Source organism: Cavia porcellus, unplaced genomic scaffold (assembly GCF_034190915.1).
Source record: "Cavia porcellus strain 051 isolate PalLab524CR breed Dunkin Hartley unplaced genomic scaffold, mCavPor4.1 scaffold_26, whole genome shotgun sequence".
NCBI lineage: Eukaryota > Metazoa > Chordata > Mammalia > Rodentia > Caviidae > Cavia > Cavia porcellus.
The window spans coordinates 6,628,522-6,655,960 of record NW_026947509.1 but is presented as its reverse complement, the minus strand read 5'-3'; the positions used below and the strand labels follow the sequence as shown (position 1 = coordinate 6,655,960).

Here is a 27,439-nt window from a genome sequence, read left to right as displayed (position 1 = left end):
AGGTGACGGGGGTGAGCAGAAGACTGCAGAGCACTGCCCGAGTGCTTTGTGATGCTTTCCTTCAGACCCAGTATGGAATCCTCTTCAGCGGTGCTGCTCTGAGTTAGCAAATGGGGGTAGGACTGGTGCACCAGTGCCGTGGGTGACGTGGAAATGTGTGCGTGTGTGTGGCATGGGCCACACCCACGTGCTCTTCCTGTCTGGTTGAGGCAGGGTCTGGCCGGTTGTCCATGCTGGTCTCACACTGGCCCAAGTGAGGTTCCTTCTCAGCCTCCGACGGCCCAGGAAGTTGGCACTGCAGGCACAGGCTACCACACTGGTCTTTGGGGAGAAAGGCTGCTCTAGAACCTTCCCTTCACTTTCTCTCACTGGCTGGTTTGCCTCCCGTGCAGGAAGTGTTGAAGACGGTGAAGTTTATTCCTGGGTCGGCTCTGAATGCCATGGTTGACATGCTGGAGCGGCGGCCATACTGGTGCATCTCTCGACAGAGGGCGTGGGGCGTTCCCATCCCCGTGTTCCTTCACAGGACCAAGGACGAGTGCCTGATCAACAGGCAAGCGCTTCTCTTTCACTGTTCGAATCGGGTAGTGTATTCTTAAAAATGGAAAATGATTTGGGCCAAGGGGAGTTGATTTATGCCTGCTGCTCAGACTATCCTAATATAGCAAGGTTTTTCAAGGGCTGACATGGAAACTTCAAAGCTTTGATGTGGTCACAGTATTAATGAGAAGTAGGTGTTTCTATGCTGATGTCTAGGAAGGAGCAAGGCTCTGGCTGTTTCCAGGGAACGTGTGATGCCAGTTTTAAAGCGTGAGGGTCCCAGCTGAGCAGTGTGTGTGGGGGGGAAGCTGGTGGGGTTTCCTGTGGGAAATCAGAGCCACTCCCTTGGCGTGCGTCCACTCCCGTTCTGTTGGGAATGACTCTGATTGTTTAGATACTTTTACGTTTAAGAGTCTAAGGTCTTTAGCCGAGCGGCGTAAGCACCTGCCTGGCAAGTGTCTCACACTGGGCCCAAGTGAGGTAGCAAGTTTGATTCCTGGTACCAAAAAGAACAAACTAAGGTGGGCATGGTGACACTGGCCTGTACCCTGGCACTTTGGAGGTTAAGGCAGGAGGATTGCTGCAAGTTTGAGGCCAGCCTGAGGTACATAGTGAGTTCACGGCCAGCCTGCAGTACATAACAAGCTGCTGCCTCAAAATAAAAAGGAAAAAAAAAAGAAACTGTAAGGTCGCCAAATGCACATGAGTGCATTGGTTATTACGTTCTCAGTTATTTCTTGTTTTATCCTTATTTTTGTAATTTGGAAAAATGGCAGATGGAGGTGTAAGCAACAGTAGAGTGAAAAAGCTTCCACAGGGAGAGTGGAGATGTTTACTGCCTCAAACAAAACAATCATTGTGATGCCTGTTCACCAGCCCTCTGAATGTCCCCGAAGGTGGGTTCCTCTGTCTGCACGCACACAGTTGCACAAAGGGATGACCTACACACGCTGCTCTGCATCTGTTTTTCACTTTATGTCTTTTTTTTTAGACACCTTCTTATTCTGTAGCCCAGGCTGGTTATGTGGGGCTTGGGAATGTAGCTCAGTGGCACAGCAACTACCTGGCAGGTATGAGGCCCTGAGTTTGATTCTCAGTACCCTGCCCTTCTCCCCCACCCCCAAACGATTCACTACATAGCTCAGACTATATGACTTACAGTGATCCTCCTGCCTCAGCCTCCCCAGTGCTCAGATTGCTGACACAGGCCACCATGCCTTGCATCTTGGGCTCTTTTCGAAAGAGCAGGCACTAAAAGAGATATCAGCTTTGAAAGATGACAGCTGAATTTGAACCCAGGCCTTGCCACTTGCTGCATGTGAATTTAAGGGATTTGCTTAACTTCCCCCTTCTGTGGAATCAGGAAAGGCGAAGTTGCTGGCGGGTGGTGTTGAGCCCTGAGTGACCCTTGCGTAGGCTTGGCCTTGAGTGCAGTGCTTGGCCCCAGTAGGGGGCGTGAGAACCCTCCTTAAAGTGCGAGGTGCCAGCTACAGGGCAGGGCAGGCCTGGCAGGGCCCACTCTTTTCTTTCTTTTCCTTCGTTTCCTTTCCTTGATGATAAGGATCAAACCCAGGGCCTTCTGCCTTCTGAGTACACATTCTGTAAGCTATGCTTTCTATTTTTTGAAACAAGACTCACTAAGTTTTCCAGGCTGTCCTCAAACTCCAGATCTTCCTGCCTCAGCCTCCCGAGTAGCTGGGCTTGCAGGTGCACACCCCTGCACCAGCTCATTTTTATTTTAACATGGTGCTGGGGACCAAACCCAGTGCGGCCCGTAGGCCCAAGTGCACACCCTGCTCTGCTTTCTCCTCTGGTTTTCTGGTTGGTTGGGCAGTTCTTGATCCCCTTGGTATGAGGCTTCTTTCTAGTCTGCTGCCAGGGTGACTGCAGCCAGGTTTACGTCTGACTCCTGGCCGAGGTGCGGACAGTAGAGGCTCATGGGCTCCTTTAGAAAGGGGGTGGTATCTGGTGGGCCTGAGGAACAGCTGGGCTGGAGACTGGTGGGCTGCAGCGGGGACCCACAGGAAGGCAGGGCAGGGGTGGGGCTGGGAGGGCTGCTCGGGAGGGGCTGGCCCAGTAGGCTGCAGGGAGCCTCAGGCAAGGAAGGAAGCTTCAGATTGAAGCAGGCCTGAGGAGGAGTATTTTGCAAAAGGAAGGAGAGAAGAGGGGTTTGTGGTTTAGCTTAGCGCACAGCATGAGGTCCTGAGTCTGATTCCAGTATCCAAAAAATAAAAAAGTGGAGGCCGGCATCGCAGCTGCGTCAGCATTGGCAGTCGCTAGCTGTGGACTCTTGGTCTAAGCGCTGGTTTTTCCTTAATGTTGGTTAACTGTAAAATGGTAAGTAGTACCTCTGCACTTCTTTAATTGCATTGTACTCATTCCGTGGTTAATTAAAATGATGGGATGAATTTAGTGTCATGTAAAACTTCACACTGGAGAGGCTTTTCCAGATTTTTATTTTTTTTAGTGCACGCTTGCAGGACTCAGTGGTCTCATCCATGGAGTGGGGAGTTGGTGCGTGCACTCACCCCCCTCATTGGTTTTCCTTCCCCTTTCCAGTGGAGAGCAAGGGTTTAGAGAATTTTCCAGAAGAGATTGGGGTGCTCCCAGCCCTGCCCCATGTTCAGTATTAAGAGCAGAGCAGCCTGGGTCTGGTGCTGGGGACCAAGGTGGGAGCTGCATGTGCTAAGCACCCGCACCCAGCCCTGGCCTGCAGGCTTATGCCTGCGTGGCCGAGACTGAAATAAAGAGGCACTGGGTGCAGCCACCCGCAGGGGGCCCAGCGCCAGCAACTTTCTTTCCATGCTGTGCTCCCGTGGATCTGAGGCCCCGCCTGCGCCCGACTCCCTCTGGTGACTCATCTGGTGTCTGGGGTTGAGGCGGAGTACAGGATGTTGGCCTACAGAAGTGACAGACAGACTCAGGCACATCGTCTGTCAATTTGTAGGTCATACTCCTGCACCCCACTCGGTAACAGTGCATCATTTCTGTGACACAGCTCTTGTATCAATGCTCATTCTTACTTGTCAGTTTTATGGGACGGACGCAGGCTTCTTTTTCCTTCTCATCACATGAGCACCAGTGGCCCGATTTCCCTGGTGCTCAGTCCTGGCGTGGCAGCAAGTTGTCGGGTACCAAAGGTACCATCATCTCTGCTGGATGTGGGCATGGTCCGCATGAAGTGGCTGTTACACCTGGTGATGCCATGAGGCACATCACAGGAACTCTGCTCTTCTGAGTGTGCAAGCTCATGTGGTATGGGGTCCATCCCAGGGCTGGGCCTGTGTGCTGGCAGGCGTCCACCCTGCACCCGCCACCTCCCCGTCTCTGACTGTGCTGCCTTTCAGTGGGTGTTTCCCAGCGGAACATCTTGGCAGGGGTGCAGGATTTACACTCTGATGTTTAAATCTGGTTTGAATTAATAGTTTCCCCGTATTGTCCCAGGAAGTAATTCAGTTTGTGAACTTAATATCTTTGGGCATTTTCTGAGTCTGTAACATAATGCTTTTATAATTTAGGTTAAAATCTATTTCAAGCTAAGTGAAACAAATAAATAATTTATAGTATAGAAAAGAAAAAATTTTAGAAACATTGGCAGCCTAGCAAGGAAAAGAAGTTGTTGATTAGAGGTCCATATAATCAGTTTAAAAGTAGTAGGGCAATTGTTAACATTTGCATTAAGAAATGTATACCTTATAATCCCAGTACTTTGGAGGCTGAGGCAGGAGGGTCATTGTGAGTTTTAGACCAACCTGGGTTACCAAGTGAGCTTAAGGCCAGCCTAAACTGCATAGTGAGATCCTGTCTCAAAAAGACAAAAAAAAGGTATACCTTGACCTCTGAAAATTATGAGGAATTTAGTTATCACTGGTAAGAAATCTCCAGTTTAATTTGAGTGCTGACTTTAGCTGTTTTAAATTTTTGCTTATGTAAATAATAGTAATGTTTTTGTGAAAAGTTTGTTCATTCAATACATTTTTCTTTTAAATTGTTCCTGCTCCTATCACCTGCAAAACATCAGTGTAGGATTAAGTTAAAAATATAATTCTCAGCCAGGGAAATAGCTCAGTGGCACAGGGCCTGCTTGGCAATTGCAAGGTCATGAGTTCAATCCCCAGTGCAAAAAAAAAAATCCAAAAATATAATTCTCAGCCAGGGATTTAGCTCAGTGGCAGAAGCGCTTGCCTGGCAAGTGTGAGGTCACGATTTCGATCCCCAGTACCCAAAACAAAAATATATACATATACACACACATACATATACCCACATATATAATGTGTATATGTAAATTCTCATTTGCAAATTCATTTTTGTTCTTAAATTACATTTAGTAAAAAATAATAGTTAACATTTATTTTTTTACCTTGTTCTTACTCTGGTAACTTGCACTAGAGAATTGTCTGTGTCCTGAATACTTTTGCCTCATTGAAGAGCTGGCACCTCACAGTGACAGCGGCTGCTTCCTTACCAGCTGGTGCTCTGGGGTTGGGATTTTCGATTTGCCCTAAATAAGCCCGGGGTGCAGCTTGGAATGGAGTCTGGGGTGATGGGCGGTGTCTTGGCCTCCAGTTCGGGAGGGCCAGAACTGTGTACACTGGCTCGCTGGGAGCCCTGAGTAAAGGGCAGAGCTTTATGGCCCCTTAATTGCTTTGTGAAAGGAAGCGCAGCCTTGGGAGGAGGCAGGTGGGTCAGGCAGTGATAGGTGGTTTCGCCACCTTCGTCCACAGCCACTGGAGCCACCTTGCAGCTACAAGTTAACTGTGTGTATATGGGTGGGATGGCCCTCGCGGAATACAGGAGAATCCTTACTTTCCAACCACCAGTTTAAATTGTGACTGCTCTTTGGTTTTTGTCCCCCTGGATAGCATTTAGTATCACAGAGAAGTGCTTGGGAAGCCCGGGCTAGGCTGCAAGCAGGAGACAGCGTGAGGCCCCAGGTTCACACTGGAGTGGGCACACACACAGGCAAAGCACGAGCTGTTTCCTTGTCTAAGAAATTGCTTGTTAGCGTGGTAAGAAGTACAAGGACTCACGTGTCTTGCATAGATGCATGTAAGCATCTTACGTAGCAGTTTGTAGAGGAACACAGTGACATGGGAGAGGTACTGTGCACAAGCACCCCGAGTTGGCAGATTAAATGTGTTTGAGCCAGGCGTGATTGTGCATGCCTGTAGTCCCAGACACCTGAGAGCAAGAGGCAGAGAGTTTGCAAGGTTGAGCTGAGCAGGGCAGTGAGATCCTGTCTGAAAATAGGATAGAAGGGCCCCAAAAGTTTTCAGAGGGCTCGGATTCTAGCTCATTGGTAGATTACTTGTCTAATATTCATGAGGCTCTAGGTTGAATCCCTAACACTCAAAAAAAAAAAAAAGCAAGAAGGAAGGTGCCATTTCTTTCTGGAAGAAAACATTACATATATAAGTGAATTTATCTTTATAAGAAAATGTGATTAAAACAAATTTTAGATATGTTTTATGAATTTGATAGGACTTTGAAGTTGCTTCAATAACATGCCAAGAGCAAAATTGGAATCTTCCTTTGGTACTTTCATACAGTTAGTACAGATTTCAGTATAATTAAGTAATACTTAAAATACAACTTTAAAATGTCATTGATTTACCTGATGTTTTAAGGATATGAAAAAGCCTGGCTTCATTACAGTTGAATCTGCATTCTGAAATGACTGGGGAAATGTTCCTCCATACAGCTTAGGTTACTTACTTCTTATTCTTTTTCTTTCTTTTAGGTGTTTGTTTTAAGAAAGGGTCTATGTGTTGTCCAGGCTGACTTTCATCCTGATACTGGGCTTGCAGACGTGTACTGCCCACCCTGGTGCACATTTGCTTAGTTGTCAGGGCCCGATTTCCACAGTCTCTCTGATTACAGCTTTCCCAGTGTTGCAGCAGCCGAAGCTCAGAGAAGCCAGCTGCTTTATTCCCGTGTTCCTGCGGGAAGTCCCAGGGTGACTTCTACCTTTGGACCCAGCGCGCTCTGACCACCTGCTAATCTGCGACACCCCAGTCGCCCTGCTTGGTCCCCGCCACACAGTACTGGTCAGGCATGGGTTGGTAGAGCCCTTTGCACCAGGGATCAGTGGTGGGTCCCGTGACCTGGCACACCCTATGGGGTGGGGGGCGGGGGAGGCAGAGATAGCAGAGATGCCGCCCAGCCATGCTTGGGGACAACACTCCAGGACCATTTCTGACTGTTCCCTGGGGCACCTGGTGGAAGGGTCCCCAGTGCAGGGTTTCTGTGACCAGCTGGGGTGCTAGTGAATTGCCTCAGGGAGAGCATGTGGTGCGTGCTGGATTCTGAATAGTGGCCGTGTTCTGATGCTCTGCCCAGCTTGTGAGTTAGCATGGAATGTGAGCACTTACAGCTTATTTGTGTCTTTTTCTCAATACCCTGTATGCAGCTTAGATTTGCTGTATACAGAAGGCGAAGTGACACACATTTTAGAGTCCTGCTTTTTTGATGAAAATTTCCTAACTGGTTTGAAGAGCATATCTGCGCTAATTTATGTGTGTGTGCAGTGTACTTTCCTACTGTTTCTTTCTTCAGTTTTTCAGATGCTAGATGTATTCAGGTTTTTTAATTACAGGCTATTCATATTTTTTTAACTAATAAAATGTTCTGTGCCAGCTACATAAAATAATAATGTGTGACTAGATATTATCATCATACAATTAAGTAGTTATTGCATGAAAATTTTATGGTCTCTTTATACTGAAGTTTACTGTTAAAAGTCCATCTAAGTTGGGTGTGGTGGCTCACACCTGTCATCCCAGTGACCCAAGAGGCTTCGGCTGGAGGGTCATTGAGAGTTGGAGGCCAGCCTGGGCTACATGTGAGTCAAGACCAGCCTGAACCAAAAAAACCCAAAAAGCCATCTAAAAAGTCAGCCTGTTTCTGTCATAGTTCATATTCTTACTGTCTGTAGTGTTTCACCATACTTGGTGGGTATTGTTACAGCGTTTCACGCTGTCCTTTACAGAACTGAAACACAGTGCTGTCCTTTTTAAGACATTTCAGTTTGTAGAGGGCATTCAGTGCACCTGTTTGAAGTTTGCTTCCTGCAGGGTTGTAGTCAGCACTGCCCGCATCTTTGCACGATCAGAGCCAGAGTGGCCCAGTGGTCTGCCCTGCACGGTCACGGTTAGCGAGGCCCAGATGCTGACTGGGACCCACCACTCTTCCTGGCGCCTGCCTGCCGCCAGGTCTTGGTAATTTGGGCTGTGGAGTAGGGTACAGGTGATGATATTTCAGACGTGACCTGGGTGTATTATTTCAACCTTTAAGTATACAAACAGTGTACATTTTGATAGCATGTTTTATGGTTGCAAGTGCAGCTTGCCTACCCATTGCCTGACCGCCCCGTGTTATAGATGGATGCTTGCTGTGTGTGTGCGCACTCATCACTGTTCAAAGCTTCCTAGTGACTTGGCTGTTACTTGCATTCTGCAGACCAAGAGATTAAGGCACAGAGAGGCCAGGACCTGGCTGGTGCAGTGGCTCTAAGCAGCCAGGGCTGTGTGGCTCGGCTCTCCCTTGAGGGCAGCGCACTTGGGGCTTGAGGCAAAGTCTGTGGAAGTAGCGATTCTGAGCCATTGCCCACTAGACATGTCTTTGTGGCTAGAAACATCAGGATTGCTGCATCGGTGTGGGCAAGGTCAGATTTATTCTGTCCGCCTCCAGGAGGGCTGACACTGGAATGGCATCAGCAAACATCCGAAGGGAGGACTGAGGGGATACAGGGTTTCAGGATTTGGAGTTGGATTTCAAAGGGTCCCAAAGGATCTGGATGGAATGCCCTAATTCAAAGCTGCATGGACAGTTTGGTGCGGGTGGGTACACGGAGCGAATGTCAGGCAGTTCCAGGGTCCAGGCCAGCCTACTGTTGGATTTGTTTATTGCCTTTACTCATTTACCAGGGCAAGCTACTGTTTCCTGTTGTGCAAAAGGGGAAGCGTGTATCTCTTTGATCAGGCCTGGCCAGTGTCAGTTCTTCCCAGAGTTGACTTTTCAGATGGCTGTGTGGCCACTGTGCATATTTCCAAAGCCAAACCTGGTGTCCACTTTGGTCTCAGGCTGCCATGACACCTGGCATTGTGCAGCTGTGTTAGGCACTGAGCTGTGTGCGTCCCCTGTCACTCTGGGGTGTGTGGTGGGCACTCATGCAAGTTCCCTCAGAGCAGGAGTCTCAGCTGTGGTTCATCCCGGGCCTAGAACTGGGGCTAGGTGCTGGAGGAGCGCCGTTCGGTTTGAACCAGGAATCTGGAGTCCCTGCCAGAGGGCCAGCCATGTCTCCAGCAGCTGTACGCTTAGGCATGGCTGTGCCCCTGGCACGGTCTGAGCCCATACCCCTGCATGGCCTTGCTGGTGGCACACGGGTTTGAACCCGGTCCTGTAAGCAGTGAGCGAGCTCCAGAGGACCCTCTCTTTCTCTTTAAAATAGTTCCGAGACAGCGTCTTGTTAAGTAGCCCGGGCTGACCTGGAATTCGCAGTCTTCCTGCCTCTGCCTCTCGAGTGCTAGAGTTGTAGGTGGGCACCACCAAACCTGGCTGCCTTGTTTTTGAGCACAGAATCCTGTGCAAAACTGTTTTAGGACCGTGTCTCTCAGGGGTGCCGTGTAAATTACAGAGAGGAGTTGGGGAGTCAGACCCCTGTACCCTTCGCGCGGAGGGAGGCAGTCAGATGGGAACGCTGCAGTGTCAACGGGGACAGGGACAGATTGCAGGGTAGAAGGGATGGAATGGGATGGTAGAACTGGGAGACACTGGAGAGGGATGGTAAGATTAGGAGGTTTCGGGTACCGTACCTGGGCAGAACATAGAGCAATGGATGGAGGAGATGAGGAGGAGAAGCAGTTTCTTTTCTCTTCCTGTATTTGATAGTTTTTGTTCTGGGGGAACCCGGGCCCTGGCATGAGCTGCACCCCAGCGCCTTCCCTCAGAGGTGAGATGCGCGCTGGATCAGTGCCTGCTCCTGACGGCAGCCGCTGTGGCTGCGGCTGAGGTGAGGGCAGGGGACAGCGAGAGTGTGGCCCCCTGTCATGCTGCTTGCATCCCTCACGACTGAGGCGAGTAATTGGCCTTTCCTTCGCAGCCAGACCGTGGAGCATGTCGCCAGGCTGGTGGAGCAGCACGGCAGTGACGTCTGGTGGACGCTGCCCCCCGAGCAGCTGCTCCCGCAGGAGGTCCTGTCCCAGGTGTGTTGTGCGGGTGTGCGACGGCCCTGTGTGCCAGCCAGTGGCCGGGTGGCGGGAGCTTCTGCTGGTATGATGTGTGTGTTAGTGGCTGGCCCAGTGTGGGCCAGAAGCCCACGCAGCCTTGGCTCACGTTTTGCTCAGTGGCAGCAGCAGGTTATTAACAGCAGTGTTAGCATCATGTGTCATCTCCCCGGGGCAGGCTGGACCGGAACTGGCTCCTGACCGAGACAGGACTGTCCCTAGCATGGCGGTCAGGACCATGTGGGATGTGTGGGTGAACTGTTGGCACCTGACAGTGTACTCCCTGACCGGCCCTTCCGGTTGAGTGTGTGGATGAGGTGCTGTGCTGGCAGTGCCCACCTCAGGGGGCTCCAAGTTGTGTTGAGGAGCACAGTTTAGTGCTCGTGCTTCACGGCCTCCAGACTTTGGGGTGCTCTCATGTGTGCATGAGCTCAGATAAGCCAGGTGCTTCTCCCCATCCCTAGGTTGGCGGCCCTGATGGCTTGGAGTACCTGCCCGGCCAGGACATCCTGGACATCTGGTTTGACAGCGGAACCTCATGGGCTTCTGTTCTTCCAGGTGACTCCCAAAACTGATCATTTGCAGAAAACAGAGTGTTACCTAGAAGAGTGCTGTAAGCAAAGAGAAAAATGTGTGATGTATTTGGAAGAAGCTCGCCTGCCATCATTTTAGACGGAAAGTTCCTGGGAGGTCATTTAACACAGTGTTTTCCAAACCTGTCTTTCAGGGGCTGGGGATTTAGCTCAGCGGCATAAGCACCTGCCTTGCAAGCAGGCGGTCGTGAGTTCGATCCTCGGTACCGATAAAAAAGAAAAAGAAAAAAATCTGCCAAACCTGTCTTTCAAGGTGAATTTTAGGTAGAGCCACAGTACTGAGCTGAGCAGAGGGGAATTCGCCACCTGTCTTGCTGTCTGTTCTTCTCAGCCCCCTGGCAGCCCCATGGCACGGTTTCCTAAAGCAAAGCGTGAGAGGCACAGAGAGATTCTGCCCCATTGTTTTGTGGAGCAGGGAAGCAGCTCAATGTGAGCCGAGGTGGGTTGCAGTCACCTGGCACAGCAAGTATGCCGGGCCAAACGAACTCTGGACCTCGGCTGCAGAGGAAGGACAGCCCTGTGCAGAGCTGGAAGGGAGAGGCAGAGGTGGCCAGCAGAGATGCAGTCACAGCCTGGGGGTCTCCCTGCAGAGTGGGATTCGGGGGCAAGGGTGCCATACATGCTCCCATGCTCCTGTGGGTGCCAGCTGTGCCTGAGGGAGAGGTGGTGGGAAACAGCTCCTCTGCAGGGACTGCCAGTGAGCACCTGGCCTCACAGGCCAAGCACAGTGTGCCTCAGAGTGGGAGCGGCTGTCCTGCACTTGGCCTTTTTTCTGTGTGTCCTCGGGTGCAGCTACCATGTGCGTGACAGTGCAGTAGGCCTCGCTGCTCCAGCTGTTCTGTGGGACTGTTAACACTTTCTGGGGTGCTGAGGATGGGCTCTGGGCCACACCCATGCTAGGAGAGGCTATGGAGCTGCACCCATGCCCTGGTTGTCACTGTGGCCTGCACAGTCATTTTGGGCATCCCCGTTGCATGCTGCGTTTCTTGGAGTCTACCTGCCTGACCATGTCCTGCTGGTGCCTCCTGAGGGCAGTGGCCCTGGTGCACTTGAGCTCCTGTGGCTGATGTCGGGCCAGAAGGGTTTGGCTGACAGTTTCCCTTGCTGCAGACAGCGTTAGAGCAGGGAAGCAGGTGGGGCTCACGCATACTGACGTCAGGGCCCAGTTCCTGTTCTGTTGCCCATTCAGATTGCACCCACCCCGAGCTGTTTGGAGATGAACCTCTGAGGGGAAGGGCACACGAGGCGGGTCACTCTGTGGGCAGCAAGGTATCCGCATGAAGTGCAGTGAGAAATGCAGCGGGTTTCATACAGACAGTGATGCAAAGGAGGACGTGTGGCCTCCCCACCGCCAGCACTCCTGTGTCACAGTCGCCAGCTCTGCAGGGACAGCATGTCAGCCCCGGCCTGGTTGACAGCAGGGGTCCCCTTCTGGTGCAGCCCCGGGTGCTGGGACTCCTCGGTGCAGTGCTAAGCGGGCCGTGATGCTGCCCAGGCCTCCTCTCCCTCTCCCTCAGCCCCTGGGGACCCCGCCTTGCAGGCCAACTGTAGGACACTCCACAAGTGTCCCCTCCTGAGTACAGCTTCTTGGCCTGTGTGTGCTGCAGCTTACTTCCGGTAGTCAAGCAGCAGCCCCATGATGTAGAATACTTACCTTACTTCCTTTCAGATTTTTTTGTTTTTATAAAAAGAAGAAATAGAGGAAAGAGGTCATTTTTTGAAGAAAATTAGACTTACAACTCAGGCTTGTAAATAACTTCTTGACTTTAAAAGGTTACATCAGAAACCATAATTTAAAAAATTAGTAATTGCATTTGATTATTTTTAGGGGTTGTGGCTTAATGTATTTTCAGATATACGCTGGTTTAGCAGAAGAGCTCTACCGTATTTGCTTGTGCCGAGCCTGTAATATATCTTAGTCAAGTGTGGAAACCTAGCTTAGAATTCATCAGTTTACCTGGGTTGAACAAGTTCAGTAATAAATCATAGATTACCCTTCATTGGTAATTTGCTTTAAAGATTGGTTTATTCGTTAAATTGTTTCCTGATGACCTTAGAGCAGTTTATGAGTCTGTAGAGCTGTGTTAAGAGCTACAGGTGCTGTGTAAAGTAGAATTGAATCGCAGACGTAACAGCTGGGTCACACATGAAGTTGTGGATTCTTCTTTTCGTTTAAAGGTCTATTCAGGAAGCAAGATGGAAGCACTGCTTTTTTAAAAGAAGTTTGAGACAGTGTCTTGCCTCGTTGCCCAGGCTGTCCTGATCCCTCTGCCTCGGCCTCTGAGCACTGAGAGTGTAGCGAGACCCCCCATGCCTGGGTCACAGAGTTTTAGTTGGTCCATTTTTGGCTGAGTCATCGTGACATTAGAGTCAATCATTTGATCTCTGCATGCCCTTTTCTTTTAAATAATGGAGACAGGCCCACTCAGGTTGGCCAGCTGCCTGGCGAAGAGCATAGCCTGAGTCCAGGCGCCTGCGCTCTGTGTAGTCGGCAGCGCTCCTGCAGCCAGGGAGCTCAGCTGCCTCCCACCGCTCCGCACGGCAGGAAAGACTGCCCCTCGGCCCAGCCTGTGAGGTGGCTGGCGCATGGCTTGTGGCCCGTGGACATTTGTTGAATTCACAAAGCCGTCGTTTATTCACAACAGATGTCCCTGCAGATTCTGAAGCAGCCCCAGGTAGCTGTGTGACACAGGCTGTAGCAATAGCCCTGGCAGAGGCTGTTGGGCCGTGGGCAGCAGCGGGACACATGAAACCCATGCGACCTGTCCAGGTGACACTCTGAGCGCGTGCACAGCGGATAGTCCGGGCTGACGCCGTGTTTGTCTTTCATGTTCTCTCGAGGCCCCGACTCCAGGGCGGATCTGTACCTGGAAGGCAAGGACCAGCTGGGCGGCTGGTTCCAGTCGTCCCTGCTGACGAGCATCGCGGCCAGGAAGAAGGCCCCATTCAAGTGAGTGCACAGAGCCACTGTCGTACTGCACGTGATAAGTTTCTTGTTCTGAAAAGGAAGCTGCTTTTCACACAGCCTGCTGCTCTTGGGGCGGTGGGCTGCCCCAGGACTCACAGCTCTGCCCGGGCACTGGCTGGAAGTGCTGTTGGTGGTGTGTGTGCAGCTGGCTGACAGAACAGCACTGCCCAGCACCCTCCTTACTTGGCCTGGAGCTACCTCGGTTAGGTGGTTTCCAAGAGAAAGGAGGCTGCCTTGGTCTGTTGGGCCAGAAGAGGCTGGACGTCTGCTGGCCCGTGCAGCCCGTGCGGCACCGCCCTTTATGCAGAGATGCATTGGTGCACACACACGTACACAGGTATGCATGCACACGTGCTCACACAGTGTGGACAGGCGCTCTGTCTCCTGTCCCAGTAGAGAAGTGAGAATTGCAGGAAATACAGAGCAGGTGGCACAGTGGCATCCGTCACTACAGACTGAGCCCCGGAGAAGCACGCTGCGGACCAGGCCAGCCGCAGCCCCTCGAGCAGATGGCAGGCGCGCGGGGAGCACTGATGGAGGGACAGGATGGGACTGCACCGGGGCACACACAAGTGCTTCCCTTATTCAGATCGGCAGGCAGAGCTTCGTTTAGGTCTTGAAATAGCTAATCTTTCCAGAGCACAATGTGGGGTTTTTGCTTTTTGTTTTTTGGAGCAGTTCTAAGGATTGAGCCCCGGGCCTTCACACTGAGCTCCACACTCAGCCTTTCAAAAATTCTTGTTTTGAGACAGTCTCACTAAGTTGCTAATGTTTCCCAGGATGAGCTCAAATTTGAGGTCTCCTGCCTCAGCCTCCTAGAGTGCTGGGTTGTGCAGGTGTGTTCTGTCACACCCAGCTGAGTGTCTGTTGCTTAGGTAACATTTAAGCAGGGCAGCGGCACATGTTTCTCCAGCCCTTTGAACCTGGGTGACTTGGGGGGATGCTGTCTCTGGGGTGGATTCAGCAGTGAGGACGGGAGCACACTGGTCCCGCTCACAGTCCGGTGTGTCCCACATCCACACCCTGACTGCAGAGCAGAGCAATCAGAACTGCAGGCGGTGGGGAGATGGTGGCCAGCACACGGCTCTGAGGAGCAGCCTCCCCACAGCCGGCTGAGGGGTCCTTGGGGCTGTGGTGTCTGCCAAGAGGCCAGTGTCTGTGTGTCAGGGCTGTGCTGTCTCTCCAGGGCGGTGCTGGTGCATGGCTTCACGCTTGGAGAAAAGGGAGAGAAGATGTCCAAGTCTCTGGGTAACGTCATCGATCCCGATGTGGTCATCCATGGGGGACAGGTAGGCGCTGCTCTAAGGTCGATGTTAGCTTCCTTAAGGTTCCCACCTTGGCAGCCCAGACTCTTCATAAGGTCACTTCGGTGTAAAAATAGGAGCACACACAGAGCTCGTCTGTCACGCTCATGGGAGATGCGCGTGACTCAACAGCACCACCTCCACTGCCAGCTCTTCGGGGGCTGGAGCAGGACGCTGGAGCTGCCAGCTCCTCGGGGGGCTGGGGCAGGACGCTGGAGCTACCAGCTCCTCGGGGGGCTGGGGCAGGACGCTGGAGCTGCCATCTCCTCGGGGTGCTGGGGCAGGATGCTGGAGCTGCCATCTCGGGGGCTGGGGCAGGACGCTGGAGCTGCCAGCTCCTCGGGGGGCTGGGGCAGGACGCTGGAGCTGCCAGCTCCTCGGGGGGCTGGGGCAGGACGCTGGAGCTGCCAGCTCCTCGGGGGGCTGGGGCAGGACGCTGGAGCTGCCAGCTCCTCGGGGGGCTGGGGCAGGACGCTGGAGCTGCCATCGCCTCGGGGGGCTGGGGCAGGATGCTGGAGCTGCCATCTCCTCGGGGTGCTGGGGCAGGACGCTGGAGCTGCCATCTCGGGGGCTGGGGCAGGACGCTGGAGCTGCCATCTCCTCGGGGGGCTGGGGCAGGACGCTGGAGCTGCCAGCTCCTCGGGGGGCTGGGGCAGGACGCTGGAGCTGCCATCTCCTCGGGGGCTGGGGCAGGACGCTGGAGCTGCCATCTCCTCGGGGGGCTGGGCAGGGCGCTGGAGCTACCAGCTCCTCGGGGGGCTGGGGCAGGACGCTGGAGCTGCCATCTCCTCGGGGTGCTGGGGCAGGACGCTGGAGCTGCCATCTCGGGGGCTGGGGCAGGACGCTGGAGCTGCCAGCTCCTCGGGGGGCTGGGGCAGGACGCTGGAGCTGCCATCTCCTCGGGGGCTGGGGCAGGACGCTGGAGCTGCCATCTCCTCGGGGGGCTGGGCAGGGCGCTGGAGCTGCCAGCTCTTCGGGGGGCTGGGGCAGGATGCTGGAGCTGCCAGCTCTTCGGGATGCTGGGGCAGGACGCTGGAGCTGCCAGCTCCTCGGGGGGCTGGGGCAGGGCGCTGGAGCTGCCAGCTCCTTGGGGGGCTGGGGCAGGATGCTGGAGCTGCCAGCTCCAGGCAGCGTGGGCAACGCAGTGAGCGCCTCCCCGTTGCACGCAGAGATGAGCACGCTCTTCTGAGTTCTCCACCTTGTGCGGTTCTAATGAGAAAAGACAGAGCTGTCCCAGCCCTGGGTCCATCCCAGGCTGTACTCGGGGTGTCTGAGCCCGCTGGGTGCTCATGCTCAGGGCTATGGGCATTGTCAGGCGGGCCCCAGGTTGGGCTGCATACATTGTAGCACTGAGTCTCAGGAATCCTGTGTCCGCTGGTCACCTGGGGGCCTGGCATTGCTGCACCTGTCTCTTGCTCAGACTGTGTGCTGTCCCCTTCCTGTGCTTCTCTGCATGTAGGTGCTGGGCCAGAGGAAGGGCGGGTGGAGCTGTCCCCACACCACCCCGTGGCCCCGGAGGGGACCGCTCCAGGCCTGTGCAGTGGTGCTGTGACCCCAGTGTCCTGTGTCATGGCGGTGGCACTGGTGTGGCTCTGGCCTTTCCCTGTGAGCTGCCCAGAGGCCTCTGACCATTTCCCTGCATGCAGGATGAGAGTGCAGAGCCTCCCTTTGGGGCGGACATTCTTCGCTGGTGGGTGGCCGAGTCCAACGTCTTCACGGAGGTGACCCTCGGGCCCTCCGCACTGAGTGCGGCCAGGGAGGACATCAGTAAGGTCAGTGCCGCCGCACTTGTCCCTGGGTGCCCACTAGGCCAGCGCGGCCAGCACAGGAGTGGGCAGGCACTGCTGCTGGGTTACGGGAGGTAAGTGCGCCAGGGATGGGGCCTGCATGTGCCTTCTCACCCATGAGACACAGCACAGCCTATGTCATAGTCTGCTACGCCCTCAGGGGCTTGCATTTATTCCGTGTATCTTTGCTGTCTCTGTGAGTCAGGTGAAGTGATGCCTGTCACCCGCACACAAGGAGACCCCTGCTGGGTTGTTTACCACAGGACAGTGGACTGTAGCGCGTAGGCCTGGGCCCAGAGGTGGCTTCCCAATGGGTGGAGAGCGGTTCATCCGCTGGTGTGGGAGTGATGGAGCAGGATTTTCCCCTTCGCAGTGACAGGAGTCGGGTGGGTCCTGAGGTGCTATAAAATGGCTCCAGGAAACAGGAGGGTCACGAGTCGTGGTTAACTGTGCCCTCCCTCCCGGAGCAGCTCAGGAACACACTCCGCTTCCTCCTGGGAAACCTGGCCGGCTTCAACCCCCAGACAGACTCTGTGCCCGTGGACGGCATGTATGTCCTGGACCAGTACATGCTGCACCTGCTGCAGAGCCTGGCCACCAAGGTGCGTATGCCTCGGAGGTGGCTGTGGAGGAGGGGGTTCGCTTCTTCTGGAGCGAGCCAGGCTAGTGTCCCAGCCGTCTTGGGAGAGCCCTGCTTGCTGCATCCTGCCAGCCTGGGGTCCCAAGCGTTCTGGGTTGTGCCTCTGCACCCCAGAGACAGTGAGGGAGCAGAGGACTGGCTTCCGCTCCTTGGGCCACCAGCTCTGCAGTGTAGGTGTCTACGGAGGACCGCACAGTAGAGGCAGCTGGAGTGCTCTGCCTGGGCTCTGAGCTGCAACCACTGTGTGCAGGCAGAGACACAGGCGGTCAGTGCCCTGTGGTCAGAGTGTGTTTGCCTCGGGGTGCTGAGCTGAGTACAGACTTCACTTTGTGCGCAAGTCAGGAAAATGAGAGAGCATGAATGAGCTGCTGGTGACCCTCAGTCTGCTGTTTTAAAAGTGGTGTGAGTAGGCCAGGCGTGGGACGCACACCGATAATCCCAGCACCTGGGAGGCTGAGGCAGGAGGCTGAGGCCAGCCTGGGCTACGCAGTAAATCCAGGCCAGCCTCAACTGCATAGTGAGATCCTCTCAAATAACAACCACCAAAATGGTGTCATTAGGCCAGTAGTACTGGCACATGCCTGTAATCCTAGCACACGGGAGGTGGAGCCCAACCTAGACTAGATAGCAAAACCCTATTTCCAAAACAAAAAACACCAGAAATTGAGAATAGGAAATGGTGATTTCTGTCTGGGGACCTGGAGGGCTGGGTGTCACTCCGCCTTGCATGCTCAGGCCTGGCTTCCCGTCCCTGTACCTCGGTCCCTCCCGGCTCGGAGCGTGCCCTGTGGCAGCGCCCAGGTGTTGGATTTGGGACCCAGGGACGAGCAGCGGTCGGAAGCCTCTTGGGTACGCGCTCTGCTCTGTCTCACCTCACCCCGAAGCTCCGGACTTAACCCAGCTCACCGGTGCCACCTCGTTCCCAGGTCACCGACGCCTACAAGCAGTACGACTTTGGGAAGGTGGTCCGGCTGCTGCAGGCCTTCTACACCCGGGAGCTCTCGGGCTTCTACTTCAGCATCGTCAAGGACCGGTGTGTGGCCGGGGCGGGGAGGGGGGAGCTGGCCGGGGCTGGCCGGGGGTGGGACCAGCGCTGCCCAAGCTGCATGGCGGTGGCTGAGCCGGGTCCTCTTGGCAGCCTCTACTGCGAGCGGGAGGACGACCCCAAGCGGCGCTCCTGCCAGACAGCACTGGCGCAGATCCTGGACGTGCTGACGCGCGCCTTCGCGCCGGTCCTGCCACACCTGGCCGAGGAGGTCTTCCAGCACCTGCCCTATGGCGCGGGTGAGGCCAGCGGGCGGCCCCGTGCCCTCCAGATGGGTTCCGGGGTTGGCTGAAACCCACGCCCTTGAGTGAGCGTGTTCAGGGCCCTCGTCCCTGGATGGCGTTACTTTGTGAAGGCAGGAGGGAGGCAGTTCCTCCGGAGCCTGTACCCCTGCCGCTGCCAGTTTTGGGCTGTCCCCCCTGCTGTCCTCACAAGACCCTCTTGATCGATTTCTGCTCTGCTCTCCCGAGGACGGCGAGGGCTTTAGAAGCAGCAGGCCATGTGTGTCCGCTTACCGCTGTCTTCCAGAGCCCAGGAGCGTTTTCCGCACCGGCTGGATCAGTGCCAGCACCATCTGGAAGAAGCCGGGGCTGGAGGAGGCGGTGGAGGGCGCGTGTGCCATGCGGGATGCCTTTCTCGGGAGCATCCCAGGCAGAAACGCGGCGGAGTACGAGGTCACCGTGGTGATCGAGCCTGGCCTGCTCTTTGAGATCATAGAGGTAGGCAGGCAGGGGCCTGGGTGGCTCCCACGGAGCTGCTCTTTGAAAATGCCTGGATTTCTCTTCAGAGATGCTGGGCTCAAGCCCAGGACCTTCACACTCAGCCACATCCCTGGCCCCTTGGAAGTTGTGAGTCAGGGTCTTGCTAGGTTGTGCCAGTTCCCAAGCTGGACTAAACTTCACTCTGCCTGCCTCAGCCTCCCAGAGTGTTGGGATTAGAGGAATGTGCCTCCACACCAGGTGGTAACTGTTTTGTTAATTTAGGAATTGGGATTTCAGTGCAGTCCTGATGTGTGTCTGACTCTGTCCCCACACCTCTGTGTCTGTTCTGGCTTGGGAGAGGGCGTGTTCTATGTACTCAGAGGGCTGGGCAGGAGCACCGTGCATCTCTGCTGAGCCCGCAGCCTGGGCCCTGTTGGTGGGAGATGGCTCCCATGCACCAGCGAGTCAGCACACAGCACAGGGGGCTCGGCCAGCCCAAAGGGAAGCGTCTCCTCCTGCAGCCCGGAGAGCAGGGGTCCGGTCCGCCTTGTGCTGGGAGAGGCCAGCCGAGGCCTGGCTGGGTCTCGGGGTGGTTCAGCCAGATGAGCAGTCACAAGGTCAGCTTGGGGTTTCCTCTGGAGAAGAGGGTGGGCACAGACGCACTTTTTAAAAGATTTATTGGTATCAGTTTTCTTTTTAAGCAGAAATCAAATTTAATACACATACAGTAGATGAGATCGATAAAATGAGTAACAAAATTGAACATGAAATTACCTGCATCATGAATGAAATGGTACTACTACAAAACTTGCAGAGTTAAAGTATTAGTAATTTTTGTTTTGATTTTTGAGACAGGGTCTCACCACATAGCTCAGGCTGGCCTTGAACTCCTGTGTAGCCCAGGCTGACCTCCTGGAGCTCATCCTGAGCTTCCTGCCTCAGCCTCCCAAGTGCTGAGATTACTGGCCTGCGCCACCACTCCCGGCTGTCGGTTTTCCTCAGAAAGTGTGACCACTTCAGGGGCTGAGGATTTAGCTCAGCGGCATAAGCGCCTGCCTTGCAAGCAGGCAGTCGTGAGTTCGATCCCCGGTACCGATAAAAAGGAAAAAGACCAAAAAAAAGAGAGAATGACCACCTCGCTGGTCGGTGAGCTGGGCAGGACGGTGTGCCTGGAGCAACAGTTCGACTGGAGAGAGGACAGTTAGGGAGGGAGTAGGCACGGCTTTCCTCTCGAGGGGAGTGTGTGTTAGCCAGGGGCCGCACTCGGGAGGTTACAGCCAGCCAGGAAACAGGTGGCCCTGCGCTATGCTCCCCTATGCCCTGTGGGTAGGGAAGGACCCAGGCCCAGCCTCCGCCCTTGGGGCCGGGTTTGTGGGCGTCGTCTGCTGGCCTGGTGGCCTGCTCCCCGCTTTCACGTGTTCTCGCCCTGCTGCACAGCACTGGGCAGCCGAGCTCAGGGCCAGGCCACACATGGTGCAGGGTGTGGCCACCTAGCAGCCCAGCTGAGGCGCCACCACAGATGGCATCGGCTGGGAGGTGACAGGAGCGTGCCCTGCGGCCCTCACCTCACCTCGCTGCCTGCAGCGTCCACCCCAGCCCCAGCGGATGCGAACGGGCATTCCGGGGCGTCCATCCTCATGGCTCCTCCCCGCTCTCCCCCAGATGCTGCAGGCTGAGGAGACATCCAGCTCCTCGCAGCTGAGTGAGCTCATGATGGCCTCGAGGTGCACACTGCTGGCCCAGGAGCCCCTGCAGCGGCCTGAGGACGTGACTGAGCTCGGGGGGACCTTCCTCATCAACCTGGAAGGTGAGGAGGGCATGGCAGCGGGCCCTGCAGGTCACCTCCAGCCTCGGGGACCTGAGCTGCCGGGGAGGGGGGCGGATGCGCCCTACCCCTACCCCTACCCGGGCTCCAGCTCCGTCCTCCGGGTGGTCAAGGTGTGGCAGCTGCAGCCCGCTGTCCTCCTGGCTGCACTGCTCATCAGCTGTCACTGGCACTGTCCCTGCCCTTCCAGCATCTTCCATTGAGCACGGCTGTCCCAGCTTGAGCTGGAGCGCAGAGCAGCCGCTCCTCGGTCTTCTCGGTGTCACCCGTGTGCCCCATCAGCACGGAGGAGCCAAGTCAGACACGTGTGTTTGTTCCCAGGTGGCGACATCCGCGAGGAGGCCTCCTATAAAGTGCTGGTCACACCAGCGACCCAGGAGAAGTGCCCCCGCTGCTGGAAGTACACGGCGGAGGCCGCGGACACACTATGTCCCCGCTGCGCGGAGGTCGTTGGCCAGGCATAGCCTGTGGATGTCCCACCCCTGGGAGGGTGTGGATGTGCTAGGACTGCGCACACGGCCGCCCGCCCACGACAGACTGGGAAGGGCAGCGGGTGGACTCCAGGTGTGTGGTGTGTAGGACCCTTTCCCGCCTGGGATCTTAGGTCCTGTGACGGATTCTGGGTACTGATGGCTGCTGAAGGGGCGGGGGCTGTGATGGGAGGAGATCTGGGGCGGGGGTGGGGGGGACAGCAGGGGAGCACCGCAGGAGCCGGGCGTCTGGTCGGTAGTGCACAGCCTCCCCAGCAGTGGGCACACAGCAGTGTGGCCCGAAGCTTCCCATCTCTGGGTACAGAGCCCTCCTAGGCAGGTGACAGCTACCCACCATGAGCTCCAGGACAGCAGCTCAGTTCCCAGGGGCTAAAATGGCAGTTAATCAGACTTCCTAAAAGAGCAGCTGAAGATTGTTTGCTTCAATCTTTGATGAGGTTTTATAACGAAAGTAAAACTTTGCTTCCTTTTGCAAAAGTCTAGTGTTTGAAGCGAGTGCTCCCACCTGCCACCTCACTTGCCCCTGGGGCCAGCGGGGGCCCGGGGCCGCTGGCCTGCGCCCTGCGGTGTGGGACCTGCCTCAGTCACTGCAGCTCGGGGCGCGGCTCGCCCACGGCAGAGTGCAGCCGTCTCCTCCCTCCCGAGCAGTCACTGCTGAGGCCCCCCCCCCCCCCGCCCCCCATTAGGGCCGCCAGTGCTGAGTTAGAAGAGAAGCGGAGCCTGTGCCCGAGGAGGCCGGGTGTGGAGTGGCTTCCCACAGCCCCAGCTACCCGGCTCCGCTGTCTAAAGGCCCAAGAAGCGCCCCCTGCTGGCCGTAGAGTTGGGCCAGGGTTCGAGCTTCAATCCCAGTCTTGTCCTGCTGCACACTGGCCCTCTCAGAGGAGCGACACCACAGCAAGAGCTGGCCCAGGACACAGGGCTGTGCTCACGCCGCATGGCAGGCCTCGCCTCGGGTTGTCAGAGCGGGAACCTGGCGCCAGCTGCACTCTCGTGTGGACGACACCTTGTAGTGAGGACCATGAGACCCCTCTGTGGCACATGGGAGGGAGTGCTCCAGGGGCCGGCCCGGGGGCAGGAGCACCAAGTCTGCGCACAGCCCGAGTGGGCTTTGCGCCTATCCTTCCCAGGGACAGGTTATACTGGCAGATCCTGAGAGCAGACAAAACGCTTGCAGGAACAATAAAGTTGGACAAAACTTTTTTTTTTTTACATAATAGTTTTACAAGATAATACATTTTTACATTTGCCTGATGTGGATACAACTTTGTAAAAACATAACTTACATTGTAACTGGCTGTGCTGGTTGACTGCATCTCAGATCTCAATTTTGGCAAACAGTTAAAAGAGTCAGACCTCTAGCTCGAGCCTTATCCTCTGACAACTACATGAGCACTGGACCAGGGGCTGTGGTGCCCAGATGCCCACCTGGGCAAAGCAGGGTGGCATTCATCTGTCCTCAGCACTCCAGAGGGGCCCACAGGCCCGTTCCGAGGCTTGGCTGAAGGGCTGCACACATCACTTTAAGATAGTAGCTGTGGCTGGAATGTGACACGGGCTCACGGTGACCAGCCCTTGAGTCACGGCTAGTGTTGGAGAGCAGACAGAATCACTTGCTGTTCAGAGGAAAAGTGAACAGCAGCCCCCCCCGTATCACCACGGTACAGCATTTACAGCCCCTCTTCAGTGTTCCTCAAAGCGGAATTGGGCCAGGATCGCACTTTGTTAAAAGTAATATATATTTTTATTTTACAAAAAGACATCTTCATAAAATCCCACAGCAAGCACGCTGGGTGGCGTCAGCACGGGGCAGTGGGCACGGCGTCCACGGCCTCCAGCAGGTGCAGAGCCAGGCTGTGCTGCCCATGCTGCTCGGGCAGCAGCTCCACGACCCTCCGCACCAGCGCAGCCGTTGTGGCTATCGGCACATCAGGGTTCTGCAGGTCCTGGGGGCTCTGCGGGGACACGGCCTTGTCATAGCCGCCCAGCAGCTCCCGCATGCCCCGCCCACCTGCCCTCACCGGTGGCCTCACCATGGCCTTGAGCCAGGTGCACAGCGTGGGTGGCAGCCGTGCCAGCAGCTCCATGCCCTCCCGGCTCTGCGTGTGCAGCAGTGCGTGTGCCAGCCTCTGCCCGCTCAGCACCAGCAGCTGCGAGGCCAGCACCTCAGTGTCCTGCACCTGCAGGGTGGCCTGTGGGGACACATGTGAGGACGCAGTGCATGTGAGGTCCCAGGCACTGTGCACTGCACCCATGTTGCACTGGCTTCAGGCCAGCACTGCTCCAGGCCAGGCATGCACTCCTCACCCGCTGCTCTGCCTGGTGGCCTGGCCCGGCCCGGCCCTAGCTCAGCTCAGTGCTCTGTTGGCTCAGGAGGGAACGTGGCTGCTGAGGGCTGGGGCAGAGGGAAGGGGAAGAGGAGAGGGAGGGCCCTAACCTGGCTGAGCTGCCCCTGCCCCTGCCCCTGCCCCCGGCCTGGCTGCTGCTCACCACAAGGACAGGGACAGGGACAGGACCAGCTCAGTCTCCCCCCCCCCCCGCCCCAGCAGGCCTGGCGCCGGCAGCATCACCTCCTCCGCCAGTGCGTCGGCACCATGGCTGTAGAGCTCGCCCACGTAGTGCCGCCTGACCACGTCCTCGCTGACCTGCAGGTGCGGCGCTAAGGCCATGGCCAGAGCCGCCCAGTCTTGGTCCCCAGGTGCGCTCACCACTGCTGCCGAGGGCGCCCCGTCCCTCGGGCCCGAGTGCTGGGCCTGGACGGCGGCACTCACAACCTTAAGCAGGAACTTGGAAAGAGACAGCGCAAGGCCTCACTGGTGGTGCCTGCGCCACCTCGACGCCACTGTCCCAGCAGCCCGGGCCACCCAGCGGCAGAGCTGCCACACCCTGAACTCACCTGCTGCCGAACAGAAATAAAATTTGGGTCCATCTCCCCACTGGGCAGCAGCTGGATGGAAGTTAGGTCTTTGAAAAATGCATTTTTCCCCTGAAGACAAGACATCAAGAGAAGTGGTGAGCGCGGGTCCAGGGAGAAAAAAGGGGACGACGTGAGCATCATCACACTGGGTCGCGCTGACCCTTGAGTTGCACTAAGACTTCAGCAACATGGTTGTTTGACCCAGGTTAACCACCGGGTCTGCAGTCCTCTCACCTCGCCTCGACTGGGGCTCGTGACAGGTGTCACTTACATGCTGGGCTCAGGGACACAGCTGCCCCAAGGTACCTGGCCCGTGGGGTGGCGGGGTGACCGTGTGGCCAAGGAGCCAGGCCCGCCAGCAGTCACTGTGTAAGGTGACAGGGACAAGACCACGCGTGAGAGGGGCTTCAGAGCACGGTCATGGGCAGGGTTATCGCAGGGGGCTGCAGGCTCTCACACCAAGCCACCGGCCTGCCACCCACGGCACCTCGCACACCTGCTCAGCCACACCCAGGGTCACAGGAGCTCCCTGGCACCGCCCGCCCTGCTGCAGCTTGCACCCCAACCGCACCTTGCTGTCAAAGAGGGCGAGTGGCTTGACGGCCCTGAGTGCGAAGCGCGCCACGGCACTGAGCACGGCGCACAGCACGGAGTGGTGCTGCACCAGCGGGTAGTGCACGGGCTTCTGTTCCAGCGCCAGCTCCACGATGGCCGCGGGCCCCTCCGCTGACAGCCATGCATCCTCAGTGTCCAGCACAGGTGCCAGCATCTCGTCCCTGCCCACATCAGCCTGCGGTGTCCATGGATAGCTGCGTCACGGGCTAGCGGGGCGGAGATGGCCCCCAGGCCACAGGCCACTGCCCCACCTATGGACAACTCGGAAGGAGCACATCACGAGGGTTCCCCACCCCGAGAACTCCCCACCCACCGTTCACCATGGCGGAGCGGGCTCGGTTACCTCCATCAAGGTCTGCAGGAGGTCCAGGCAGCAGCCCAGGAAGGGCGTCAGCGCCGTGTCACTCATGCCTACATCCTGTGTGTGGAAAGGACGCCGTCAGCCCCACGGACTCCCATGCTCACAGGCAGGCAGGGTCCGCAGTCCAGGTACCTGCGTATCTGAACTGGCTGACTCTAGCGGGGAGCACCCGATCTGAAAATCTGAGTTTTAAAACGTGGTGCTGATGTCAGCTTTTAAAAAGAAATGTTCTAGGTTGGATATGGAGGTGCACCCCTGTAATCCCAGCACCCTGGGAAGTGGAGGCAGGAGAATCACCATGAGTTCCAGGCCAGCCGGGGCTACGTAGTGAGTTCTAGCCCAGCCTGGACTACAAAGCGAGACTGTTTAAAAAAACCAAGAAAAGAGGATGTGCTGAGCCCACAATACAGCTCAGTGGGAGTGCGTGAGCTCTGCACACCCACTGTACCCCTGGGTTCAGTCCCAGCACCTCCCCAGCTCCACAGGAACGGCAAGCAGTTTGGTTTGGCTTGTAGGGCCTGAGCCGAACCCTTTAACCAGGGCAAGGGTTTGCAGCCTGCGAACTACAGCCCAGGGTCACGCAGTGGTGGCACACACGAGCCCTGTCCCTATGGGTGACACATGATCAACTCTCCAACCGCAAAGCCTAGACTCCAGGGAGATGGTGCGTGCACGTGTGGCACCACACATGGCTCTCAGGCATGCTGCTCACGATACATAGGGACTGACTCCTCACACACGGGTGCTCAGGGCACAGATTTCTGTTTAAGGACCAAAGATTTGCACATCCCACCATTTCCCAAGGTGTTTGTGGCCGGAGCTCGGGGTTCTGAGCAGACACGAGCACTGCTGGCCTCAGCCCCTTAAGCGTGCTATGCCAGTGCTGTCTGCATTGTGCTTGTGCACACAGGTGTGAGTCGGCTTTAACCCACTGCGTGGACGTGGGGCCAAGGTGACGCTCTTGGCTCACGGGAACCTGGGCAAGCCGCTGTGTGCGCCGAGGGGCATCAAGCGATACTCACCCTGCGGCACAATCTGTCCTTTGGTGCTTTGCCAACCTAGGATGAGAGGAAGACATTGTGGCAGTTAGGATTCTGAAAGCCGCCACTGAGGTACAGGGGAGAGAAAATAGCCAGCTTTACATAAATGTGGTGACCTTGCCTTTATTAACTTGGTTCTTCTAACAGTGACATAGTAAGTTTTTGGTGGAACTTAAAAATGAACTCAGAAATGATCCTTTGCAACACTGAACCCTGTCGTTTTGAATTAGGAAGAAACACTGGGCGACCCAGCTACACTTGGCAAAGTCAGACTGCATCACCTTAAAAACCCGAGGTGAATTCGAGCCGGCCAGTGACAGCACCAAGGAAGGCGGCACTAAGTGACAGGAGCAAGGAGAGGGAGACCCTGGGGGGACCTGCCTGTGTCTGCAGAAGAAGTGGGCCGAGGGCCGCTCGAGGAGCCTGGACCTCTGTGCTGGACAGACAGATAGCCACTCTGACTGCTCCCCAAGGGCCATCCCCAGGAGTGCTCCCCGAGAAGCTCTTCTTCCCCAGGGCAGGCTCCGTGGGAGCAGGTGGGCGCTGAGCCGCACCTGGCCTGCCTGCTGCGTCTCATTGCCCTTCCCCTGCTGCAGCTGCTGCAGTCCCAGGAGCCACGCAGCACCAGCAGGCCTCAGGGCAGTGGGGCAGCAGGGCTAGGGCAGTGGGGCTGCTTACCTTGTCCATGAGGTAGGCGGCAGCTGAGACCCGCTTCACCAGGAACGTGTTCCACAGCATGAGCGCGATGCCTGCGGGGAGGGGCCGGGAGGGCCGGCTGGGGTGGTGCGGGGCGGCACAGGCCCTGGCTGCCAGCCCCTAGCGGCCGCCTCCCTCCTGACGCCGAGGAGCCCTGTGTGCTGTGGGGAGCTGCCGGCCGGGTCTTCGTGGACCTAGCTCACAGCACCTGAGGGGCAGCACTGAGAACCCATGGACACCCGAGCCCCAGGCTTGGCACTGCTGCTGAGTGCTGGTCCCGCAGGGACCCCAGCCAGAGGGTTAAAAAATGGAACAAAATGTGAAAACATCACCAACCACCCAATCTGGGCTCTGTGGTGATACCTGGCTAACAAGTGACCTTAAATGAAGACACCTACAGAGCTGGCGACCAGGCAGAGCAGCCCGAGCTCCCGGGTGGGGCAGAGGTGACAGACAAGCCCTACTTTCCCCGAAGTGGGACAGCAAGGGCTCAGCACTCCAGTCGCATGCAGGACGACAGCATGCCCGTGTGTGCCCCGATGCTGCTCCCGAGGTGGAAGCCGCGCTATGACCTCGCAGGTCCTTACCGTGCTGCACGTGTGCGTTGGCGATGCACTTTAGGTGCTCGATGGATCTCGCAAAGAAACGCGCTTCCTTCAAATTGGTGGAAGAGGGGAAACGGCGTCAGACAC

General features: G+C 56.2%; 2 protein-coding genes and 1 long non-coding RNA gene across 6 annotated transcripts in view; 1 reads left to right on the top strand and 2 right to left on the bottom strand.

The window, feature by feature from the left end:
• Positions 1-21,598, top strand: part of Iars2 (isoleucyl-tRNA synthetase 2, mitochondrial) — a 34,589-nt gene extending 12,991 nt beyond the window's left edge. Inside the window, exons 12-23 of the mRNA XM_063236692.1 lie at positions 393-553; positions 9,644-9,746; positions 10,232-10,325; positions 13,202-13,310; positions 14,515-14,617; positions 16,279-16,404; positions 16,890-17,021; positions 17,986-18,092; positions 18,198-18,343; positions 18,633-18,823; positions 20,468-20,612; positions 20,952-21,598. Of these exons, the coding sequence (XP_063092762.1) occupies positions 393-553; positions 9,644-9,746; positions 10,232-10,325; positions 13,202-13,310; positions 14,515-14,617; positions 16,279-16,404; positions 16,890-17,021; positions 17,986-18,092; positions 18,198-18,343; positions 18,633-18,823; positions 20,468-20,612; positions 20,952-21,094 (1,560 nt within the window). The 3' untranslated portion in view covers positions 21,095-21,598. The remainder of the gene's footprint in view (positions 1-392; positions 554-9,643; positions 9,747-10,231; positions 10,326-13,201; positions 13,311-14,514; positions 14,618-16,278; positions 16,405-16,889; positions 17,022-17,985; positions 18,093-18,197; positions 18,344-18,632; positions 18,824-20,467; positions 20,613-20,951) is intronic.
• On the bottom strand, positions 3,326-5,025 carry LOC134473173 (uncharacterized). 2 transcript variants are annotated; one of them, XR_010043269.1, is made up of 3 exons: positions 4,904-5,025; positions 3,564-3,695; positions 3,326-3,439 (listed from the first exon to the last, which is right to left on the bottom strand). It is a non-coding gene; the product is annotated as an uncharacterized LOC134473173 (long non-coding RNA). The 2 variants fall into 2 exon arrangements; XR_010043268.1 differs by having other exon boundaries at positions 3,564-3,734; positions 4,904-5,024.
• A 708-nt stretch (positions 21,599-22,306) lies between the features above and the next one.
• Positions 22,307-27,439, bottom strand: part of Rab3gap2 (RAB3 GTPase activating non-catalytic protein subunit 2) — a 60,035-nt gene continuing 54,902 nt past the window's right edge. For 2 of the 3 annotated variants that reach the window (XM_063236689.1, XM_063236690.1), the window contains 9 exons: positions 27,335-27,401; positions 26,730-26,800; positions 26,034-26,069; positions 24,994-25,068; positions 24,607-24,825; positions 24,015-24,104; positions 23,689-23,904; positions 23,152-23,310; positions 22,307-23,073 (listed from right to left, as the gene is read on the bottom strand). In XM_063236689.1, coding sequence (XP_063092759.1) covers positions 22,918-23,073; positions 23,152-23,310; positions 23,689-23,904; positions 24,015-24,104; positions 24,607-24,825; positions 24,994-25,068; positions 26,034-26,069; positions 26,730-26,800; positions 27,335-27,401 — 1,089 coding nt within the window. In that variant the 3' untranslated portion in view covers positions 22,307-22,917. Of the gene's footprint in view, positions 23,074-23,151; positions 23,311-23,688; positions 23,905-24,014; positions 24,105-24,606; positions 24,902-24,993; positions 25,069-26,033; positions 26,070-26,729; positions 26,801-27,334; positions 27,402-27,439 lie in introns of those variants that run through there. The other variant, XM_063236691.1, reaches the window with a different exon arrangement.